This window comes from Euprymna scolopes, chromosome 8 (genome assembly GCF_053919585.1).
Source record: "Euprymna scolopes isolate OS-2025 chromosome 8, ASM5391958v1, whole genome shotgun sequence".
NCBI classification, from domain to species: Eukaryota; Metazoa; Mollusca; class Cephalopoda; order Sepiida; family Sepiolidae; genus Euprymna; species Euprymna scolopes.
In genome coordinates this window covers 31,422,398-31,443,313 of record NC_136489.1, presented here as the reverse complement: position 1 = coordinate 31,443,313, position 20,916 = coordinate 31,422,398, and the positions used below count along the sequence as shown (strand labels likewise).

The 20,916-nt window shown below is 32.8% G+C and overlaps 1 protein-coding gene across 1 annotated transcript in view; it reads right to left on the bottom strand.

The window, feature by feature from the left end:
- Positions 1-7,669: 7,669 nt before the first annotated feature.
- The window catches only part of LOC145283517 (zwei Ig domain protein zig-3-like), a 120,999-nt gene continuing 107,752 nt past the window's right edge, over positions 7,670-20,916 (bottom strand). Inside the window, exons 8-10 of the mRNA XM_080132360.1 lie at positions 20,180-20,337; positions 10,806-10,925; positions 7,670-7,739 (exon numbers count right to left, since the gene is read on the bottom strand). Of these exons, the coding sequence (XP_079988486.1) occupies positions 7,731-7,739; positions 10,806-10,925; positions 20,180-20,337 (287 nt within the window). The 3' untranslated portion in view covers positions 7,670-7,730. The remainder of the gene's footprint in view (positions 7,740-10,805; positions 10,926-20,179; positions 20,338-20,916) is intronic.

Below are 20,916 nucleotides of genomic sequence, written 5' to 3'. Positions count from 1 at the left end.
CACCCCAAACATGGAACATTGCCACTTTGGTGTAGGGGGCTACTAGCAGGGACAACAACTACTGGGGTACTATATAAGGATTTGGGCATGAAAAATGTCGGTTCACGTTACACTTAAACTTCTGCACGTCAGTACAGTTGGGAAAGCAGGGACCTGGAATGGAATTCCAAAGTCTAGCGGTTCTGTGGAAGAAACTACTGGAGTAGAAAGATCTTTTACATCTAGGGATCTCTACTGTGTGGGGATGGGATTTAGCTGCCTGTCGGGTTTGTCGAGGATGTTTACGTCGTGGGGGGCATGTGCTTGCAGTTCGTCAGAGCATTCAGCATTAAAATACTTGTAGAACAGGCAGAGGGATGCAACATTTCGCCGATGGGACAGAGGCTGAATCTTAGATGCCAGTTCAGGGCCTATCAGATTGGCGACTCTCCTTTGAACCTTGTTTAGGAGCGAGACACTAGTGGCAGATGCACCAGCCTAAATATGACAGCAATACTCCATATATGGGCGAACGGTGGCCTTATAGAGGGACAGGATACTTTAGGGTGTTAGTAGTTTTCTAGCACGGTAGAGAGAGCCCACCTTCCTTGCAGCGGTCCTGGCAATGCTTTTAATGTAATTGTTCCAACTCATGATTTCAGCGAACGTTAGGCCAAGGAGCTTGAAAGATGTACTCTCAGATAAAGAGTCGTTGACCATTGCTATTGGTGGTAGAGACGGTTTCTTGTAATTATTGAAAGAAACTAGTTTAGTCATGGCAGCATTGAACGTGGCCATCCATTTTTGTACCCATTCGACTACAGATTGGAGGTCATCCTCTAGTGTTTCTGCCATTTCTTTAGATATGTGTTCATTTGTTTTCCTGTCGTACCTGTTATAGAGTGTGGTGCCATCAGCATATATACCATCTCACAGACAATTTTGTCGGGGGGGGTCATTTACGAGTATTAGGAACAATAGAGGTCCAAGGATAGACCCTTGGAGTACTCCCGCTTTTATATCATATTGTTTAGATGTACGACCGTCGAGGACAACCTGCATTTTTCTCTTATCTAAGAATATATATTGTACAGATAGAATGCAATTGACAATTTTTATATAACACAAAGTCTTATCCTGATATACGATGGGCCTTCCAAAAGAAAAACCTCCTTTTTTAAAAATAAAGTTGAAGAACTTCAAAGTCGGAAGTAGTAACATTAAAACGATTGACGTTTTGCATTGCATAAATTATTTCTCGGCATAGTCGCCGCCATTTCCAATACACTCATGATAGCAATGAACGATGGCTGTGCATGGATGTGCGGAGCGCGGTTTGTCATACGAAGCCCGTTTCAAAGTAAAGCTTTCTATTTTCTTTTAATTCGAAAAGTTGCCGACTTCAGGGACGAGGTTGGTACTAGCGGCCTTTTGTTATTTAGCATTTGTTTTTCTACATAGTAACCACAATTCTGAATGCACTTTAGTCAGGAATATAATTAGGCGCGTGCATGGTAGAATTTCGTTTCTTACAGTTTCACATAGTCAATACTTGCAACAGAAAGATGAAACTTTCAGGTCATGAACGCTTAAGCTTAGTAATTATAACAATGCAATTTGCAATGACCTATCAGTGCGTAATGCAGCGTGATCTATGTGAGCGTAGTAAAAATAAAAGGCAATACTTTTGGAACTCCTTTTCTATACAACCACTCTAGATGTAAACATCACTGGTTTAATCTGTATTAATGGATTATTACTGTTTTGCATCATTTGAAGGCTATGTGAGAACATGAACGCTTTATATTATTCCATAGACTGAGAAAATAACTGTTTTCCATCATTATGTGTTTATAATGTTGAAATAACACTTTTACATATTATAGAAAGCATACGCAACAATAACTGTTTAGGATTGTTATAATAATTAAACCATCATTACCAAAATTAGTTTATTAAATAAAATCCTATCAGTAGTTTATGTATAAAAGAATAATTACAATATTGAAGGGATTTCAATAATTTAATTATAATATATTTATTTACCAACATGATGTGTCGTACAGAATAACAGGTCAACACCTGTTATTCTGTACGACACATCATATCCCGAATTCTCGAGAAGAAAATCTCTTCGTCAGAGGAGTAAGACAAAGGCAAACCTCGCTGAACAGTTGCAGACATGTCTTTCCTTCAATGTTGTCATTATTCTTTTATACACTAACGCGAGTCCACAGTATGTCTTACAAATTGCATTGTAAAAGCCTTCAGACTCTACTCCTTTCACAATGCCTCAAGTACACCACAACATCCTTCTCTTCCTAGACCTGTTTATTTAGATTAAAATTATATTTGATTTCTAGAAATTTTAATGCGTAAAATAGTACTGATAGTTTGGCTATTCATATGAATTAACATTGTCAGAACGAACCGAAAACTTTCAAAGACACTGAAATATTTAAGTGAAAGCAGAAACATGAAAATAACATAACAAAGTTCTAATATTGGTTGCCATAAATATTTTATTCGTAGATGCGTATACATGTAAACGTATATACATATATATGTGTGTATATATATATGTGTGTATATATACATATATATGTATATGTATGTACATATTGGTGCACACATGTGGGTCGGTGTTTCGGTGAGTAGTTTGTAATAGGGAGTGGTGTACATACGTGCGTGTTCTCTTTAGTCTCAAGTACTGATTTGACATTATATATATATATATATATATATATATATATATATATATATATATATATATATATATAAGGTTGTTCAGAAATTAATGGTGTTCTTTTCTCGATTTCTTTTGTTCTTTTGTCGATTGTTGAGCTATCCCTACATTAAAAGAAATGTTCATGTTAAACGTGCACAGAGATGTCGTCATTATATTTTACATAGTACATTTATTTAATTTCCAAAGAATTATTATTCCATTCCCTTTACAGATTAGATCAATGAACTCAACTGTAGAATCATCAGAATAAATACAACTTTTTGCAATTTTTTATTAGTTCAAACCAGGCAAGCAACTCTCTGAGAGTAAGCAAATAATCACTCACAGGTCGATCCAATGTTCGCAGAGTACACCGTCGGTTATAAGGGTTCCAACAAGAAAACAAATGTCTTCATTATCTCAATCGATTAAAGATAGTATATGTGGACCTGGTCTATTTTCTTTTTCCAAATCTTCGACTCAAAGCGCCATTACTTTCTGGACAATTCAATACATCAGTTAGTGTGCTCCTGTGGTTTGCGTGTTGTATGCGTGAATTTGTATTCGTTAAGTGTTTGTCAAAAGCAGTTGGAAAAGGGACTAACAGCGAATATGTTAAAGTTGTTAGAGGCAGTTTGTTTTTTTACCGAATAATAACTGGTTTCATCAGAGTGGCAAAATGAATGGCACAACAACAGAGAAAACAAACAAAAGCATTCATAATTTTTTTTTAAGAAGCATCCCCTTTAACCATTTCCCCAGCAAAATCTTTAATGTTCAGCTATGATAAATAATATGGACCGTATTAAAACATTTTCCTGGTTAACATTACATGTATACCTCGCCGTTTCTGTACTTTTCGCGCCTACTCTATTCAACACATGTCTTACGCCGATGAAAATTATTATTATTAACAAAACTATAAAAATTATTTAGTATAAAAAGGAACTAAAATGTTACCCCCCAACCCCACTGAACCTCATCGTCAGGAATAAATAAGAGAAGATAGTATAGGTAAAAGAAAAAAATGAACTATACATTATTTAAGACCATTGATGCATTAAAATTCTTAACCCCATTTTGTATCGAGGTTTATTGTTTTTAAATATAAATGTTGCGCCGAAGTTTTGAGTTAATAATGTCCTTTTCTGCATTATATTGGCCGTGGTTTTATACAACTAGTGTTAAAACCGGTATTTTACACAATAAATTATATTAAGCAGAAAAAACTGAAATTCCCCTTAGAAGTGTAAGGATAAGAATCAGGGCTACAAAGAAAGATATAACACCATATAGAGGAAGGATTAAATGAATCGTAGCGATAAAGGGGGATGTCTCTCATTTTGCTGGCGAGTTAACAGGGTCTGACAACTTTTTAGAATGTCTGTCCTCATTAATAATAAATAGAAATCTTAGGTAATGCGTAAAAGAATAATATATCAAAAAGCATGGAGCTGCTAACAAATATGTTTTTGCCAGTATTTCTTGCTTTTATTTTTTACATAAATTCGACGATACATACACTATAAAATTGAATATACATACACTATAAATTTGACTATACATACACTATAAATTTAACTATACATACACTTTGACTGCAATATCACTACTATGATCACATTACTACATCATATTACAGATTGAGTCAACTACTTACGAGTCAATGAAACATGCCTACCGTTTATTGTTAATGCTACATTACATAACAGTAAAAGCCTCCTTGATGAAAATACCTACAAAATATGTAATACTTCAGATACATATGTTCTTTTTTGATATTTACTAAAATAAAATCTAATTAAACACTACTTTGTCTTGAAATTAAAAAAAAATAATCATGGACAAATAGAATAAAGATTTAATTTCTATTTAAATGATGTGGAACTTATTAAAAATAATATTTTTAAGATCTTCTCATGAAATAATATGAGACGTTTATTTTTTATTAATGCAAAATAAAGACCATAAAGAAACTTAGACAATCATTACAAACCGTTATAATATAATGAAAAGCAGGAAATGTATAGAAAACGTCTTTGTAAGACAGGCTTTCCTGACTAAATCCGTATCTTACATTACTATAAATTTGCATTTACTGACTTCTTTCAAAGTGGTTGGTAGATTAACAAACACAACAGAACATTATTAACAATCGCAATAAAAGGAAGGGAAATAATCGAGGTAATAGATTCCTAGAAATCACATTGAAACAATAAGCACAGATCCAAATAAATTATTTTTCTTCGGATAATTTGGCTTGATTTTCTTGAATTTGGGTATCTTAATAAAAGGAGATTACTGATAGATAAGGTATAATATATATATATATATATATATATATATATATATATATATATTCTAAGAACGATGTTTTTTTTTATCGCGACAGATAACAGTAAATAAGTGTATCAAATATATCAAAAATACGAAATAAAGTTCATCATTTATGCGATTCTAAGCGGAAATACTTGGAATATTTCCTCCCATCCTTATTTACAATAATATAGTATAGTATGTTTTTACTAAGTAAAACTATAACGACGTTTCGGAAATTTTTCTCTCCCTATTTTCCCATTATTTCCATAAAACTACATTTACTGTATTACTTTCTAATGTAATGTAATGTGTAAAATATGTCATTTTAACTACGCTTTTTTTGTATTATATAGTTCAGAAATCGCCAGTGAACTTAGGTTTAAATTACGCGTATAACAAACCGTTACTATTTAAGTGGATGGTAGATTAACTCACACAATAGAACATTATAAACAATCGCAATAAAAGGAAGGGAAATAATCGAGGCGATAAATTCCTAGAAATCACATTGGAACAATAAGCACAAATCCAAATAATAAATTATTTTTCTTCGGATAATTTGGTTTGATTTTCTTGTATTTGGGCATCTTAATAAAAGGAGATTACTGATAGATAAGGTATATATATATATATATATATATATATATATATATATATATATATATATATATATATATACTTCGGAATGTATTTGTAATGAGATTTTTTTTGTTTTAGCTCTGATTAGCTTCCAGTAGTCCCCGGAAATATGCATACCATAAAGATATCTTTCAGATATAAAGATATGCAGGATTACTATTCTAATAGCGTCAACTAATTGAATTAAAACAAAAATCAAGCGTCAGAATAATAGTTTTACCATTTTAATTTTATACCACTCTGATGAAGGCATTTTTGGTGGACGAAACGTGTTAACAACATTAATTCTTAAGAATAACGGAATAATTATTCTCACTTGTCTATGTAAAATGACATATATGTGTATGTATGTACGTATGTATTTTTTCAGTTGTGTTTGTAAATGTGTATGTGCGTATGTATGTGGCCATTTTGATATATTTCTCTTTTGTAAATTATTTGTGTGTATATGATGATTAGCAAGATAGCAACTACACTATTTTCTATACTGTTAATATTAACTATATATATATATATATATATATATATATATATATACGTGCTTTTATATGTGCACAAGCATTTTTATATATTGTAATCGTAAACTATATATAAATATATATGTTGCGCGTGTATGTGTGTATCTGTGTATATATACAAGCGTGCATGTGTGCGCCTGCGTATCGGCATGTGCGCTCGAGAAAATATACGGTGGCTTATTAATCTATTATACTGTGCCTTTTTGTTTCTATGTATATATTTCCACTAAGTATAGGTGTGTGAAGAATGCATTGTTCCTCTATATGCATGACTTTATCTATGTATATATATATATATATATATTGATATTAATATGGAGCGTCTAGAATAGATGGACATGCGTTCGGAAATATAGATTTCTTTGCATGACTAAGTGTGCGTATGTATATTTGACATTGAAGATATGTCTGTGGAAAAATCTGTATGCATATGCTAAATTATACGGTAGCGTGCGCGTGTGTGCTTGCATGCGTGCTCGTGAAAAAACATGTATATATATATATATATATATATATATATATATATATATATATAAATGTATGTAGTTTTCTATGTGTGTGAGTGAATGATTGTGTGTCTGTGTGTCAGTAACGTTTCGAAAATAAATAATATGTTCAGAATAGAATATAAAGGAAATGCGGGGCGTAAACGGTAAGGAGTAGACGAAATGAAGTAAAAATAACAGATTAAAAAAAGATGTACAAGAACGGGGGAGGCATGAACGGAATATTTTTTTCAAATATATATTATAATAATAAAAATAGAGCGATAGACACACACAACATAATCTTGGTACTTTCTGAGCTTCAGAATAGAGTCAATAAATAACAGACTGATTATTATCAACAGTATGCACACAGGATGGGAATGAAGGTATGAGACAAGGGGGCAAATAATACAAAAATAAAATCTGACCAATAAATAGTTGCATTGATAAAAAGCGAAAAATTAAAAGACAAAAGCCGGAGGTTAAAATCATTTTGCTTATAAATATACATATATACGTATATATACGTATATATATATATATATATATATATATATATATATATATATATATATATATATATATATATAACAAGTGGAGGGAGAAAGAAAGATAAAAAGAAAAAAATCAAACAGAGTTGACTAGAATAACTACGCTGACCAGTATAACTGTCTTTGACCAATCGTTAGACGGGGGCGGGAGAGAGACCATTCTACAGTCAGAGTGTCCCGTGACATCAGTTTATTTTCGTCATTCATCCATTTTTTTTTCCCAAAAAGTGTCGCGTGACTGGATTTTCTTTTAGGTGGTCAATTATGAAGGAAACTATATTTAAAGCTTGGGTTCTCCTTTTTACTGCTTGCTTCATATATTTCTCTCTGTTTTGAATTTTTTTTATTTTGTAACATTTTCCTTCTGATATAATATATATATACATCCACACGTGTATACATATCAATATATATATATCAATATATATATATGTATATATGTATATATATGTATATATGTATATATATATGTATGTATGTACTTTAGCGCGTATGAGTCACGTTCATCTTATGCCGTCTGTAAAAAAGAAGAAAAAAAATTATATTAGAAATACAAAGATAAAGTAAACACATTCATTGACAAGTAAATATATCAATATATATATATATATATATATATATATATATATATATATATATATATATATAGCAAAAATGGTAATTAGTGAAAACCTGAAGAAGGTGAAGAGCATATATAATTTTATTTTTGAATTACCGTTTCATCTGCTTAGTTACACATGTTTCGGTTACAGAATCGTATCAACGATCCAGTAACTTTGTCAGACTTTACAGAAATGATTATTATGATTAGGAAAATCGATATTAGAAGAGGCAAAAAAAAAAGCTCAAAAGAATTTCAAGTCTAATTCGACAACAGTTAAGTTTTAAGATGTAAGAAAAATTGGAAGGTGGTTAGAGGCAAGAAAGAGTTTAAAATATTCAACCAGACACGGATAGGAATAGAAAGAGGGGAGAAAGATAAAAGGTAAAAGAGAAGGGCGTAAGATGGATAAACCTTTATAAGCCGAGGAAGGGGGCGAAGGAGAGGGATAAGAAATAAAAGAAGGAGAGAGACAAGCAGTTAAAGATGTTGCACTATGGTAGCTATGGCGGTCAGCCGTTGGATACATGTCATATGGAGTTTATATATATATATATATATATATATATATATATATATATATATATATACATTTGTATAGAGATAAAAAAAAAGAACAAACCAAGTGTTGTTTTATCTAAAGGAAGTATATGACAGGACACTATAATATTGGATTCTTTGGTTAAAGAAATGGAAGTTGTATGTTTCCTCATCATCACTGCGCCAATATTATTGATTACTTATTAAAATTGAAAGAAGTTTATTAAATTAAAAGAAGTAATGTAGGTTGAAACTGTGTTCATATTCCCGGGGAAATTATCAGACTAACAGTAGTATACGAACGTTTCAGTGCACTTACTACGATAATATCTCTATGCTGTGCGCGCACACACACACACACCCACACACATACCCCCCACACATATATATATGTTTAGTATAGATAATATATGTGTGTGTGTTTGTATGCGTGTGTATTAGTGCGTGCATTTATGTGTTCCAGCCAAATATCCAAACAATAATCAAACATTCAAGTAAATAAGAACATCCTTTTTACATAGAAAAATGTACGAGGAATACATTATAGTGCTTATCACATCACTGAGGTAGAATTGGCGAGTTTTTTCTTTTCCAAACTAAATCTAGATTGTTGGTTTAGTGGGTATTGTATATTAAAATCTATAAAGAGCTAAGACGATATATATATATATATATATATATATATATATATATATATATATATATATATATATATATATATATAGAGAGAGAGAGAGAGAGAGAGAGATGGGGAAGAATATATAGGTATATATGTGTGTATTCTTCCCAACTGTCTTTCTGTCTCCCTGTCTCTGTCTGTCTGTATGTCTGTATGTCTGTATGTCTCTCTCTCTCTCTCTCTCTCTCTCTCTCTCTCTCTCTATATATATATATATATATATATATATATATATATATATATATATATATCTTCTGCAGTTTACATAACGTTTCACCGTGAGTCTCGCTCGGCGACGCTCGCTTATAAGGAGCGAACGGACATCATTACAGAAATGACCAGAAACCTACCTACCCTAATAAATTTATAACTTTTACTATTTTTGATTATTTACTTTTCTTTTCCTAATGTTTTTTGAAATGTTTTTTAAAGGTATTTTTTACATTAGGTCTACCTCCTCAAAATTCTTAAAATTGAGGACTTTTCCAAGTTTCCAAGTACGCTGATTACGAAAATATCGATTAGACTTTGCGGAGACAAGTATTATTTTAAATATAAATACGTACGCGCGATAAACAAATGTATTTCTCTGCGGCCGACGTGTTTCTGTGTCCGTGCGTTCGTATGTTTGTCATTTACCGAAAAATTGCAGTGTAGAGGTATTTGTAAATACTTATCACGTAAAAAACGGAAAAAAACCAATGTATTTTATGTATTAAAGATCCGGTGTGTTTTATCGTCATAATCTAAGAAAAAGAGCACAGCAATGTAGTCAGTTGGGAAAAGTAGGTGTCATTGCGACACCATATTTGTATAGTAAGTTAGCGTTCGTTTATGATGCGGATGCCGTTTATTCCGAATATAAGAATGTTCAGAGCTCATCCAATCACAATGGACGGAATAAAGTACGGAAGACTTCATAATTGTTGAATCGAAAAATGGAAAGAGTATCTTATGAGTATGTATTTAAAAACCAGTTAATGGTGGTGCAAGCATAATATCATATGAAAGTATAGAATTTGACCCGGTCTCAACTGGTAGCACTAAATATAAAGGCACTTAATATTGGAAGAGAAAAATAGGAACTTCTTCTTTTGTAGATGTGGCGATTGTAATTGTGTTGCTCATCTGGTGTAATGTAGCATTTTATTATCACGAGTGAATGTGGCAGAAATGTTGGTCAGATACATAAGGTAGTGGCTAGAAGGGTAGATGTATTGAATTTGTATCTGCCATCTGTTATTGCAAACCTATAGTACTTTGGTTCAGAGTAGAATTTCAGTAAAATATTATATATGGAGATAAGTTGGACGGTACATATATATATATATATATATATATATATATATATATATATGTATGTATGTATGTATGTATATGTGTGTGTTTATGTGTGTGTGTCCGTATATTTTTTTATATGATTTTAACGATAACTACGTGTGCAATATCGCCACAAATTTACGAAAAACTATACGCACATGCACACACAGGTATATTGCTTATTTAATTATATATAAAATAGATTTCGCTGACATGTGTTTAGCTTACACAAAGGCTCATCATCGGAGCTGACTATAACAGGACTATGAGAGAATACGAGTCTACGGCCACCGTGTATAACTACTTTATTTACAAATGATTAAATATATATATATATAAAGAGAGAGAAAAAGAGAGAACAAAGATTTGAAAGACAGACATAGAGGGGAAAAATAAAGGGAAAGCGATTGCAAATGAGATTCGGTAGGAAGAGTGATACTTACCAGATATACTTTGGTTTCCACAGTATCAACACCAAATCCGTTTTCAGCTTCACACCAGAAGAAATGAAAGCTAGGTGATAGGTTCCAGCTTTGCAGTACCAAGTCCCCATTTTGAAGTTGCTGTAATGAGAAAATGTATAAAGCATAAATATATAATTTTCCCGGATATACATTCCATCTATAAGGTTGGTTAATATATATATATATACTAAGTTATAAAATATATATGGCAATTAAGCTACAGAGAATATTCCGCATTTTATCCACGCTAGGATTCGTCGGGCTTATGCGAAGAGTTATTGTTGTCTCGCGTTTTTATATGCGCACATTCTATGGAGTTTTTAGTTAGCCAAAGGGAGAGGTGGAAACTAGGAAGCTGATTGGCTAAATAAAAACTCATCAGAATGTGCGTATATAAAAACGCGAGACAACCACAACTTTTCGCATAAGCCTAACGAACCCTAGCGTGGGTGAAGCGCGGAATATTCTGTGGAGCTAAATTGCCATATATATTTTTATAATTTACTCCCTAGCTCTACCTATATATTGAGCACTATTAAAGTAAAAATGTAAAGTTTACGCAGAAAATAATACTTTCGTATATTAATGTTATTAAATGAAGAAGTCATATAATATATATATATATATATATATATATATATATATATATTACATAGGAATGACTATTATCAAGGCCCAGAGACCACTCAAGGATAAGGGTTAAGAGTGTGCAGCAGTCAATTGAAAACTATAGTAATTGTTAGGAATAGAAATTAGGTAAATTTGTTAACTAAGTGGAACAGCTCATCAATAACTTGTTTACATTAGACTTGAGGACAAACATATTGTAGTCAGCTGGAAAGCAGGAGAACGGAAGACACTTCCACAGGCGTGCAATTCTAAGAATGAAGCCTTTTTCATGGAATCTACGTTTAGGTTTAGACACAGATAAAGTGCAGGGAGGAATTATTGATAGTGTTTTCAGCTAGACGAGTGTTTCTTGTGAAAGTTTGGCAAGGGGAACCATAGATTAAAGCTCAGTCGAGCACTTGCCATGAAAATAACGATAGAGCAGAGACAAACTCGCAAGAATATATGCTTTCTAGAAGCTCCTGCCCAAATGTGGCAACAGTATTCCATCCTTGGATGTACCTGCCTCATATAGATAGAGAATTGCGTCAGTAGTAAGATATCTACTGGATCGATAGAAGAATACTACCATTTTTCTAGCGGCCTTAGCAACAGATTTAATGTACGTGTTCCATTTCAGATCAGGAGTAAAGGTCAAGCCCAGAAGCTTATCGAAACATGAGGCCCCCCCAAGACGAGAACCATTCATTTCAATTGCTGCCAGATGGGGTTCATAACGTTGATAGTGTAAAGATAGAAGTTCGGTTTTAGATGCATTAAAAGTAACCATACACTCCTTTCCCCATTGTACCACGTGATCAAGATCAGAGGAGAGAGAATCGGAGAGAACTTGGTCGTTTACGATCTTAGATGTACTACCATGTATAGTAGTGTCACCAGCATAAATGTCTACAAATGATGTAAGGATGTTATTTGGAAGATCATTAATGTAAATCAGGAAGAGAGTTGGGGCCCAGGATAGAATTCTGAGGGACTCCAGCATTTATACTGTGAGCTTCTGATTTCTGCCCATCAACTACTACTCTTATGAACCTATCAGAGAGAAATAATTTAATAATTGAGAAGACATTTCCAGCTATACCATAGCCGGAGATCTTGTGAAGTAAACCTTTATGTCATACCTTATCAAAGGTCTTTTATATGTCAAGAGCAATTACCCTAGAAGGTAGCCTCTGTTGAGCGATTATCTAATTCTATGAGATATAACTGTAAGCACATCTGCTATAGATCTAGCAGAACGGAAACCATCTTGTGTGTCAAGGTTATATTTGCTGAGATGGTTGATTATTTCTCTATTTAACATAGATTCCAGCAACTTACTCATGGACACAGGAGACTTATTGGCTTGTACTGAGAGGGAGATGATATATATATATATATATATATATATATATATATATATATATATATATATATAACGACCAAAGAACGCTACAATGACACTGTCAAGATCAATCTACAGTAGACTTGGACCAAAAGGAATTATGGGTATATTAAACTGGCGAGTCACCGTTCGAAAAGCAACTGTCACCTATTCGGATGTTTGTCATTAGAAGTTCATTTCTGCCAGAGATCAGCGCAACAGAGACTTTTTCTCGATGTTCTTACTGTGCCTGATGTTAGTAGTCCATTATGTTCGAAGAAGACTCTTAGTTTTCGCAACTCATCTGTATTTTCGGGGGTGGCTGCCCAACCTCGTTAGAGGCACAGAATCTAGCACAGTAGAACTACCGACACTGCTGTTGATTCTATATATCTATATATTGACAGATGAAAAAGTCAAATATACTTGGGCGATATAATATTTAAGGATCTTTGCAGCACAATTTTTGTTACAAGAACAGAAAATAGAATAAAAACAGATTGTGATAGTATGTAAAGCATTAAGAAAGAGGGAGAGAAAGAAAACGATACAGTGAGGATCTGTATTCGTGATATATATATATATATATATATATATATATGTGTATATATAATAAAAATTACAATTAAGTCTGCAGGCCGCCTTAAATCTGTAATCACACACAATATGACTCGTAAGAAACCAATTCAAATAACAAGCACTGCCGCTATCAATAACAATGAACTAGTCTACATTTATAATCCAAATCAAAATACTAATCGCACCCAGTCGCACCAGGATAAAGAAAAATATTAGGTTTAATCCTCCATTTAGACTAAATGTCAAAACTAATATACCTAAGGAATTCTTCAACATTGTACAAAACTCTTTCAAATACCCACACACATATAGTTCTATTTTCAATAAAAATTCAATCAGGGTTTCTTATTCAACATTGCCTAATTTAGCACAAAGAATCTTAACATCTAATAACAAAAAAATTAAATCAGCACAAAAAATCCCTTTCCCAATTAAACCCAAAACTAACTGTAATTGTAATAACAAACATCTTTGCCCACTCAATATAGATTGCATCCATCAAGATGTTATATATTCTTGTACTATTACTGAGCTCCCACGCAATCCTCCCATAACATACACTAATATTTCGTCTTCAAATTATTCTTCTTCCCATCCTCTATCTGATATAGTTACTAATCCAGAACACCACTCGAGTAGCCCCCCCATCTACAATCATACAACTAGTAATAATAATAATAATAATAATAATAATAATAATAATATTTCTCCTAACAGTCATCCTAACACTAACAACACTCATTATCCCCTCCAAAATAGTCCTCATACAGGCATTGTCCCACCATTTGTTGAACACTATGAACAAAATTCAAACCATTTAACTAATACAAATCAGCAAATTAATATTAATACCAGACCTCGAGCTTTTAATAAAGTACATACATATATCGGCGCTACTTCAACATTAATTAAAAAAAGAATATCAAACCACATTTCTTCTTTTAACAACCATAATTCTAATAATAACCAAGGAACTTCTCTAACCACTTTAATTAAAAAAACTTAACTCTAACATTCCCCATTGTCAATCAAATGGACTAGCATATAAAAAGTTAAGTCTTATACTCCAGGCTCTAAGTCATGTCGCCTCTGCACTATAACTATAATTACTTCCCCTCAAAGTATCAATATAATAACTTCTAAAAATGAACTGATCTCTTTCTGTAAACGTATGTCCATATTTAATTATGGCAATTTTGAAATTACATAGTTATTACTTTTACCTTTTATATAGATATAAAATTTTTTTTCTTTAACTATATCGTTTTTCTACATATTCTTAATACTTTATAATTTACTAATCCTTTATTTTAATTCTTTATCTCTTCTTTGCATGGCCGGTTTTTAATCTGCATTTTCTGCTTTATTCGTAAACTTTCCTATCTATCTAGTATATCAATCCATCCACACTTTCATATCTTGTATGTATATTTACTTACATTTTACTATATGCATTTACTTACTTTTTTTTCTTGCTTTTTCCTGAATTTCCAGATACCGGCCATCCTCTCCCCTTAAATAATTTTTATTTTTTTTATTTTATATATTATTATTTTTTATTTATTTATTGTTTATTTATTATTTATTTTCTATTTATTTATTAATTTATCTATTTATTTTCTATTTAGTGTCTTCTAACAACTCTTGCTGACATTTTTTAAGTGAGGACCTGTAAATTTCAGCCGACCTATATTATTTTGCCCTATATATTTTTTCGCGCCTTTAACATTTCCTCTCTGGGTCATTTTGACATTTATTTCTCTATTTTATATTTAACTCTATCACCATTTTTTCTCTCCTCTTTTTCTTCCCTGATCTTTCTTATTTATACCTATGTCTCGGCAGTAGAGTGAATAGCATATCTTATTCTTCTTTTATTAATATTATTTGAATTTTTCCTTGTACACATTTTTGTGAATTATTCCATAGATTTCTGCCTTTGGATTATTATGGACCATCTTCTTCCAATTACGGGATTTCCTTGGATTTTACTTGTGCAAATGGAAATTCAATTAACGTTCTTGAAGTTATATATTTAGATTTTACCGTCACTGGATTATTTATCTTTCACCAGACTATCCATTCATGTGTAATCACCTTTTTCTTCACCATATTCCCTCTGCTTCACTTTTTTTGTTATCACGTAAGATCTTTTACTTACTTATTGTTTCATCAAATACTTTTGCATGCAAAATCCGATCCCTCATTTTTCTAATTCCTACCGTCTGACTAGAAGGAAAGTGTTTCTTCGAAACTCCGCGGATTAAGGCCTATCCACTTATCTAGTGTTTCTTTTTCAGATTAAATATGTATTTTTAACTAATTTCAAACTGTTTTTTAACATGTTTTATTTACTGTTTGCTCGTATATATATATATATATATATATATATCTAAAGAGGGAGAATTAAAATAAAGAGACAGCAAAAGAGAAAGATATATATATATATATATATATATGTATATATATATATGTATATATATATATATATAAGGATAGTACATCTAACACGCTACTTCGATTTATAGATAAGACTTCGATAACGGCTATTAATATATTGACTATTGAGTAACCTCTCATCTCCTCTACCAACGGCGTTTGTGACCATCTTTACCCGGGTCAGTTTATTGATGAGAAAGATTAACCTCTTCCATAATAAATGCTCTATTCATTGGAAAACCGTTTATCCGCCCACCAGAGGTTAATTGAATCTGATTACGCTAAGCTGTCGGCCATTGTTCCTCACTTCTATTTAAATCGGCCTTTTGTTCGCTCATTACATTTTAAAATAGTTGCACGCGCGCGCGCACGCGCGCGCGCGCGTGTGTGTGTGTGTGAGGGACTCTCCCGTCGATTTCGGCGAGAGAGTGCATCCGTCACAACAACTAAATTGTTTGAAAATCCGCACAGATGATTTGTTTATAGTAGTGAAGGCTTTGTGTAAAACCAACCACACTTTTTGCCATTACTGCTAACCTTTGTCGGTGCTGATGTCTGCCAGAGGACAGAGTATACAGCAGATCGCAGGTCTTTACATCAGAAATTCCTTCTTCTAGATGCATGTCTTATCACTGCCCTTTTTATCACGGGAGAGATACAATAAAAATGAGCAACCTTCTGTGCTCCAGAATTTATTTTTGCTGCATACTTTCCACTATTCTCAGTGCACTATTGCCAGGAATTCAATAAGGCACATTTGCTTCAGACGCACGTCCGTGACAGATGTTGCTTTTTTAGAGTCTTACCTTTATTATCTACAACAGAGGGATGTAATTTTCAGCTCATGAAAGCATAAATTCAGTCATCATAACAATGATTTGCAATGCTCTCTGATCCATTCGGGAGGAATAAGAAGACATTACTTTTGGAGTGCCCCTTTATATGAGACAATATGTGTTCCAGTTCATATATAGATTAGTGCAAAACGAGAACCACACAAAAAGGTTTAACTGTTTAGACAAACACCATTAGCGATTTACTTGCGTCTGAGCAATCTATAGGTTTAGAGTATCAACCTACTCCAGCAGCAACTCAAAACATAATTACATGAAAAGAAAATTCTTCCTAGAATATATATTTAGATGACGTTTTTCGTTTTTGGAAATTTCACTGAAACAGACATACACATACACACACAGACACATACACAGACACACACACACAGACACACACAGACACACACACACACACACACACACACACACACACACACACACACACACACACACTTATTACCGTTACTTTCCAAACACTGTATGCTTCTTGTTTTTTATTTTTTACTGTTCATTTCATCTGCCATGAGATTAAAAAAAAAACAAAACTACGCCGTCTCGACATCAGCTTAAAAGAATCTCTCCGGGCCCACGATGCGATACGTCCATCTCGCCAGCTGTTTCTCGTCTTTGACTTTACACGTCCATTTTTACTGGCGCGTACTTTGCTTCTCTCCCACCATGTGCTGTCCTTTTTTTCTTTATTTTAGTGATGCAAGCCCGAGCACATTTGTTAATTTGCTGCTGCTAATATCTCAGATAGCATCAGCCTTCCAACTGCTGCTGATATTTATACACGCGCCTATACGCACTCTGTTACATTTCCAATTCCGATGCAATTACCGATTCCGATTCCCATTCTTTTAAATATCTAACGATAGAGTTGTTTTATTTGTTTAGGGGGAGGATGGAAGTCGGATTACAAAAAATTAAAAAAAAAACAAAAAACTTATGAGTACATAGTTTCATATTTGTGAAAATACAATTGTGTAAGTAATATGAACATTGTAGTTTTACGTATAAGTAAAAAAAGGAAAACGCTTCATCATTAACCCACACCATGAAAATTAAGTTTCAATCATAAACAAACAAATATAAGCAATAAAACCAACCTTTTTTTTGGCATCAGAAAATAAGCACACTTTTTTTAATCCGGATCTGGATTCAGATATATCCAAAATGTCCGATTTTTGCGATTCCACATTCCGATTAATCGTACTAAAACCGCAATATACAGGGTGGTCGCTAGAAAAGCGGGAAATTTGAAGGTCAGCTTAGGTCATGAATAAAATGCGTAATTGCTATTTTTTGATTGGTCCGTGTGAGTGTTGTAAAAAAGAATCTTTGATTGAAGCTGCAGTGAAATATACGGACGAAATTTTGAATATCTATGAATATAATATAACATTTGTCTTTGAAAAACTTTGTAAAAATTATTCTTTGTAAAAAAAAAAAATAAATCCTTGTTTGACAAATTTCTCGCTTTTCTACCGACCACCCTGTATAAATATTCATATATAAAAAAGCGCTTCAGAAAAGACATGAAGCCACTTGATGTAAAAAGCTAAAAATAGAATATCCTGCGATACGTGTTTTAAGTATAGATGACAATCCAGGAAATGGCAATTTCTCACACTTTATCAGAAACATCCCTCTTTGAAAATGAGGATTAAATGGCGAAATAATATAAAGCAGAATTACGGGGCTGCTATACAAAAAAACCAAAACAAACAAACAAACAAAAAACAAAGTTCATATATATATATATATATATATATATATATATATATATATATAATAGCGTAATAAAAGAGAAAATAAAAGGTAATTACAAATTATCTTTTAATTTTCAGATTTTGTAGTCATGATCATACGCATTTTATTTTTTTTTTATTGGTTGATAGGTGCTATTTCCTCTGAGGACTTTAGGGCAATATAGATTCATTGATTGATATGACAATTAAATTATTGTTTTTTTGCTACGAAACAGGTGCTGTCAAGAATTGTGAATGTCAACGTACTTAAAGGAATAAAGTGTAAGATCGTCAACATCATAAAACTTGGAATGTAGACTTTTTCTCATTTATTTGTTATATATATACATATATACATATATGTATATATATACATACATACCTATATACATGTATTTATACTTAGATATATATAGGAATATGTATAGCTATATATGTAAGCGTTGTGTGTCTATTTTAATGACTGCGTATTCTGAAATTTATAATACATGTTTTAATATTGCTCTTTTTTAGATAATCAAGTTTTATATTCTATCGCTCCTATTATTTTAATTTGAAAAGTATGCGAATTCTATTTACCTTAAACTATATATATATATATATATATATATATATATATGCGCGTGTGTGTGTGTTTGTGTGTGTGTCTGTGTGTGTATGTGTGTGTGTGTATGTCTGTGTGTGTAACGTTTGTTTGGCTGTTCAATGTACGATCAAGTACACTGAGTTATATGAGAGCTTACGCCTCTGCTTAAAATACTTTATCCTTGTTAGATCGTCATGCATTTCCTGATTCCTCTTTCTGCAGGCGATGCTGATATAATCACGTGCACAGTTGCCGGCAACAGTTACGCTTATCTCCATTACGATTTAATTACAATATATGCAAGCGAAATAATGATCTCATTATTTCGCGTCGACTCCGGCGCCCAGTGATTGCAATTGATGTCCAACGTCTAATAGTAATATCGTTTCAGTTAATGCTTGCCGGAGCGAACCAATGGCGATCTGGCTATGTTACCTAGGCCTCAAATACAGATCATATCAAAACGACTAGAGAGATGCTACATAGACTCTGCTACGTATCTCTCGAAGATTTAATGTAGACTGGGATTCTCACTCCTGGAATTGGAAGAATTTTTTCGAATGAAAATGGGTTTAGACAAGGTGTGGGGCCAACTGTATGGAGGGAGTGAGACAGAAGTAAAGATCATTATTTGGAATATGAATCTATATGACAATAAAGTATTAAACGAGTGATGTTATGGAGATTACTAGATTAACAACGAGTCAAATGAGTTAAGAGAAAGGAAGCGGGTAATTGATCAGTCAATCCTGAAAGTACACGCCATAATATTCATAGAAAAAAACAACTAACACTAGCCAAACCACGTCCTTGGAATGGAGGTTGGAGCAGAAAGGGAATGCATTGAGCCAATCAAATTACACATACGTTTCTGCATCTCCTCAATAACTCCTCAAATTGGACAAAGATTATCTAAGCCAAAATTGACAAGAGTAATCCGTAAATGTTCTGATAACATATTTGTAGAAATAAAGACTAGAGGAGTGTTTCCATAAATCTCTTATATATATGTGTTAACTATTTTCAAATATAATCGGAAATTATATATTGAGATGAATCAAATATGCTATCCATCACCAAAATTTTCATCTGCTTGCATGTCTGGGAAAAAAAGTACTAACATACACGATCCAAACAGAAAAGAAGAAAGAAAAACACGCCATCCTTACCTTGTATCCTAAAGTATTAGGACCTATAGGATTTCTTTCACGATCAAACCACGTGATTGTCGGTTTCGGATTTCCTTCAGCCCTACATAGAAGTTGCACAGTTGCATTTGCCATTTCGATACGGTAGGTTGTAAATAAGTATATACGAGCAGGTTCCACTGAAAAAAGAATATGAAAACAAAGCAGATGAATAAAAATATCATTATAACAAATCCAAGCAATGCCAGACATAATTAATTTCATAGAGAATAGTTACATAAGAACTAGGAGGACAAGTGCACGCAGTCATTTTTTCTCTTCCTTGACTTTCCCTCTGCAGAGTGATTAATTCAATTCTTCGTCTATAGTCATTCTCTAATGTAACTTTCGCTTGTGTTTGCTTGTATCGATAGCTACAAAACTTACAAACTTTCGGTGCTAAGTAATAGTGACAATTATCCAGAATAGATACTAAAATATGCTGTGGCATGTAGCATAATTCTATTAGCTTAATTGGGGTTTAACTATAATTGCACATATCGAGGTACTGCTCATGCCAATCGGGGAAACGTCCTTGATAATCATACTAAAAGTTTCCCTGTTGCTTTCAGGCTACAGTATAGATCATTTTTGTCTTAGAAGATTCAACACCCGCGTCTTTGCCTTCTCTCAAGCAAACAACTACTTTACTGCTATTCACCCTAGCACTACCGGCATTTTTTGTACCAGAGGTCATTACAATAGTCCGCTAGCTTTTC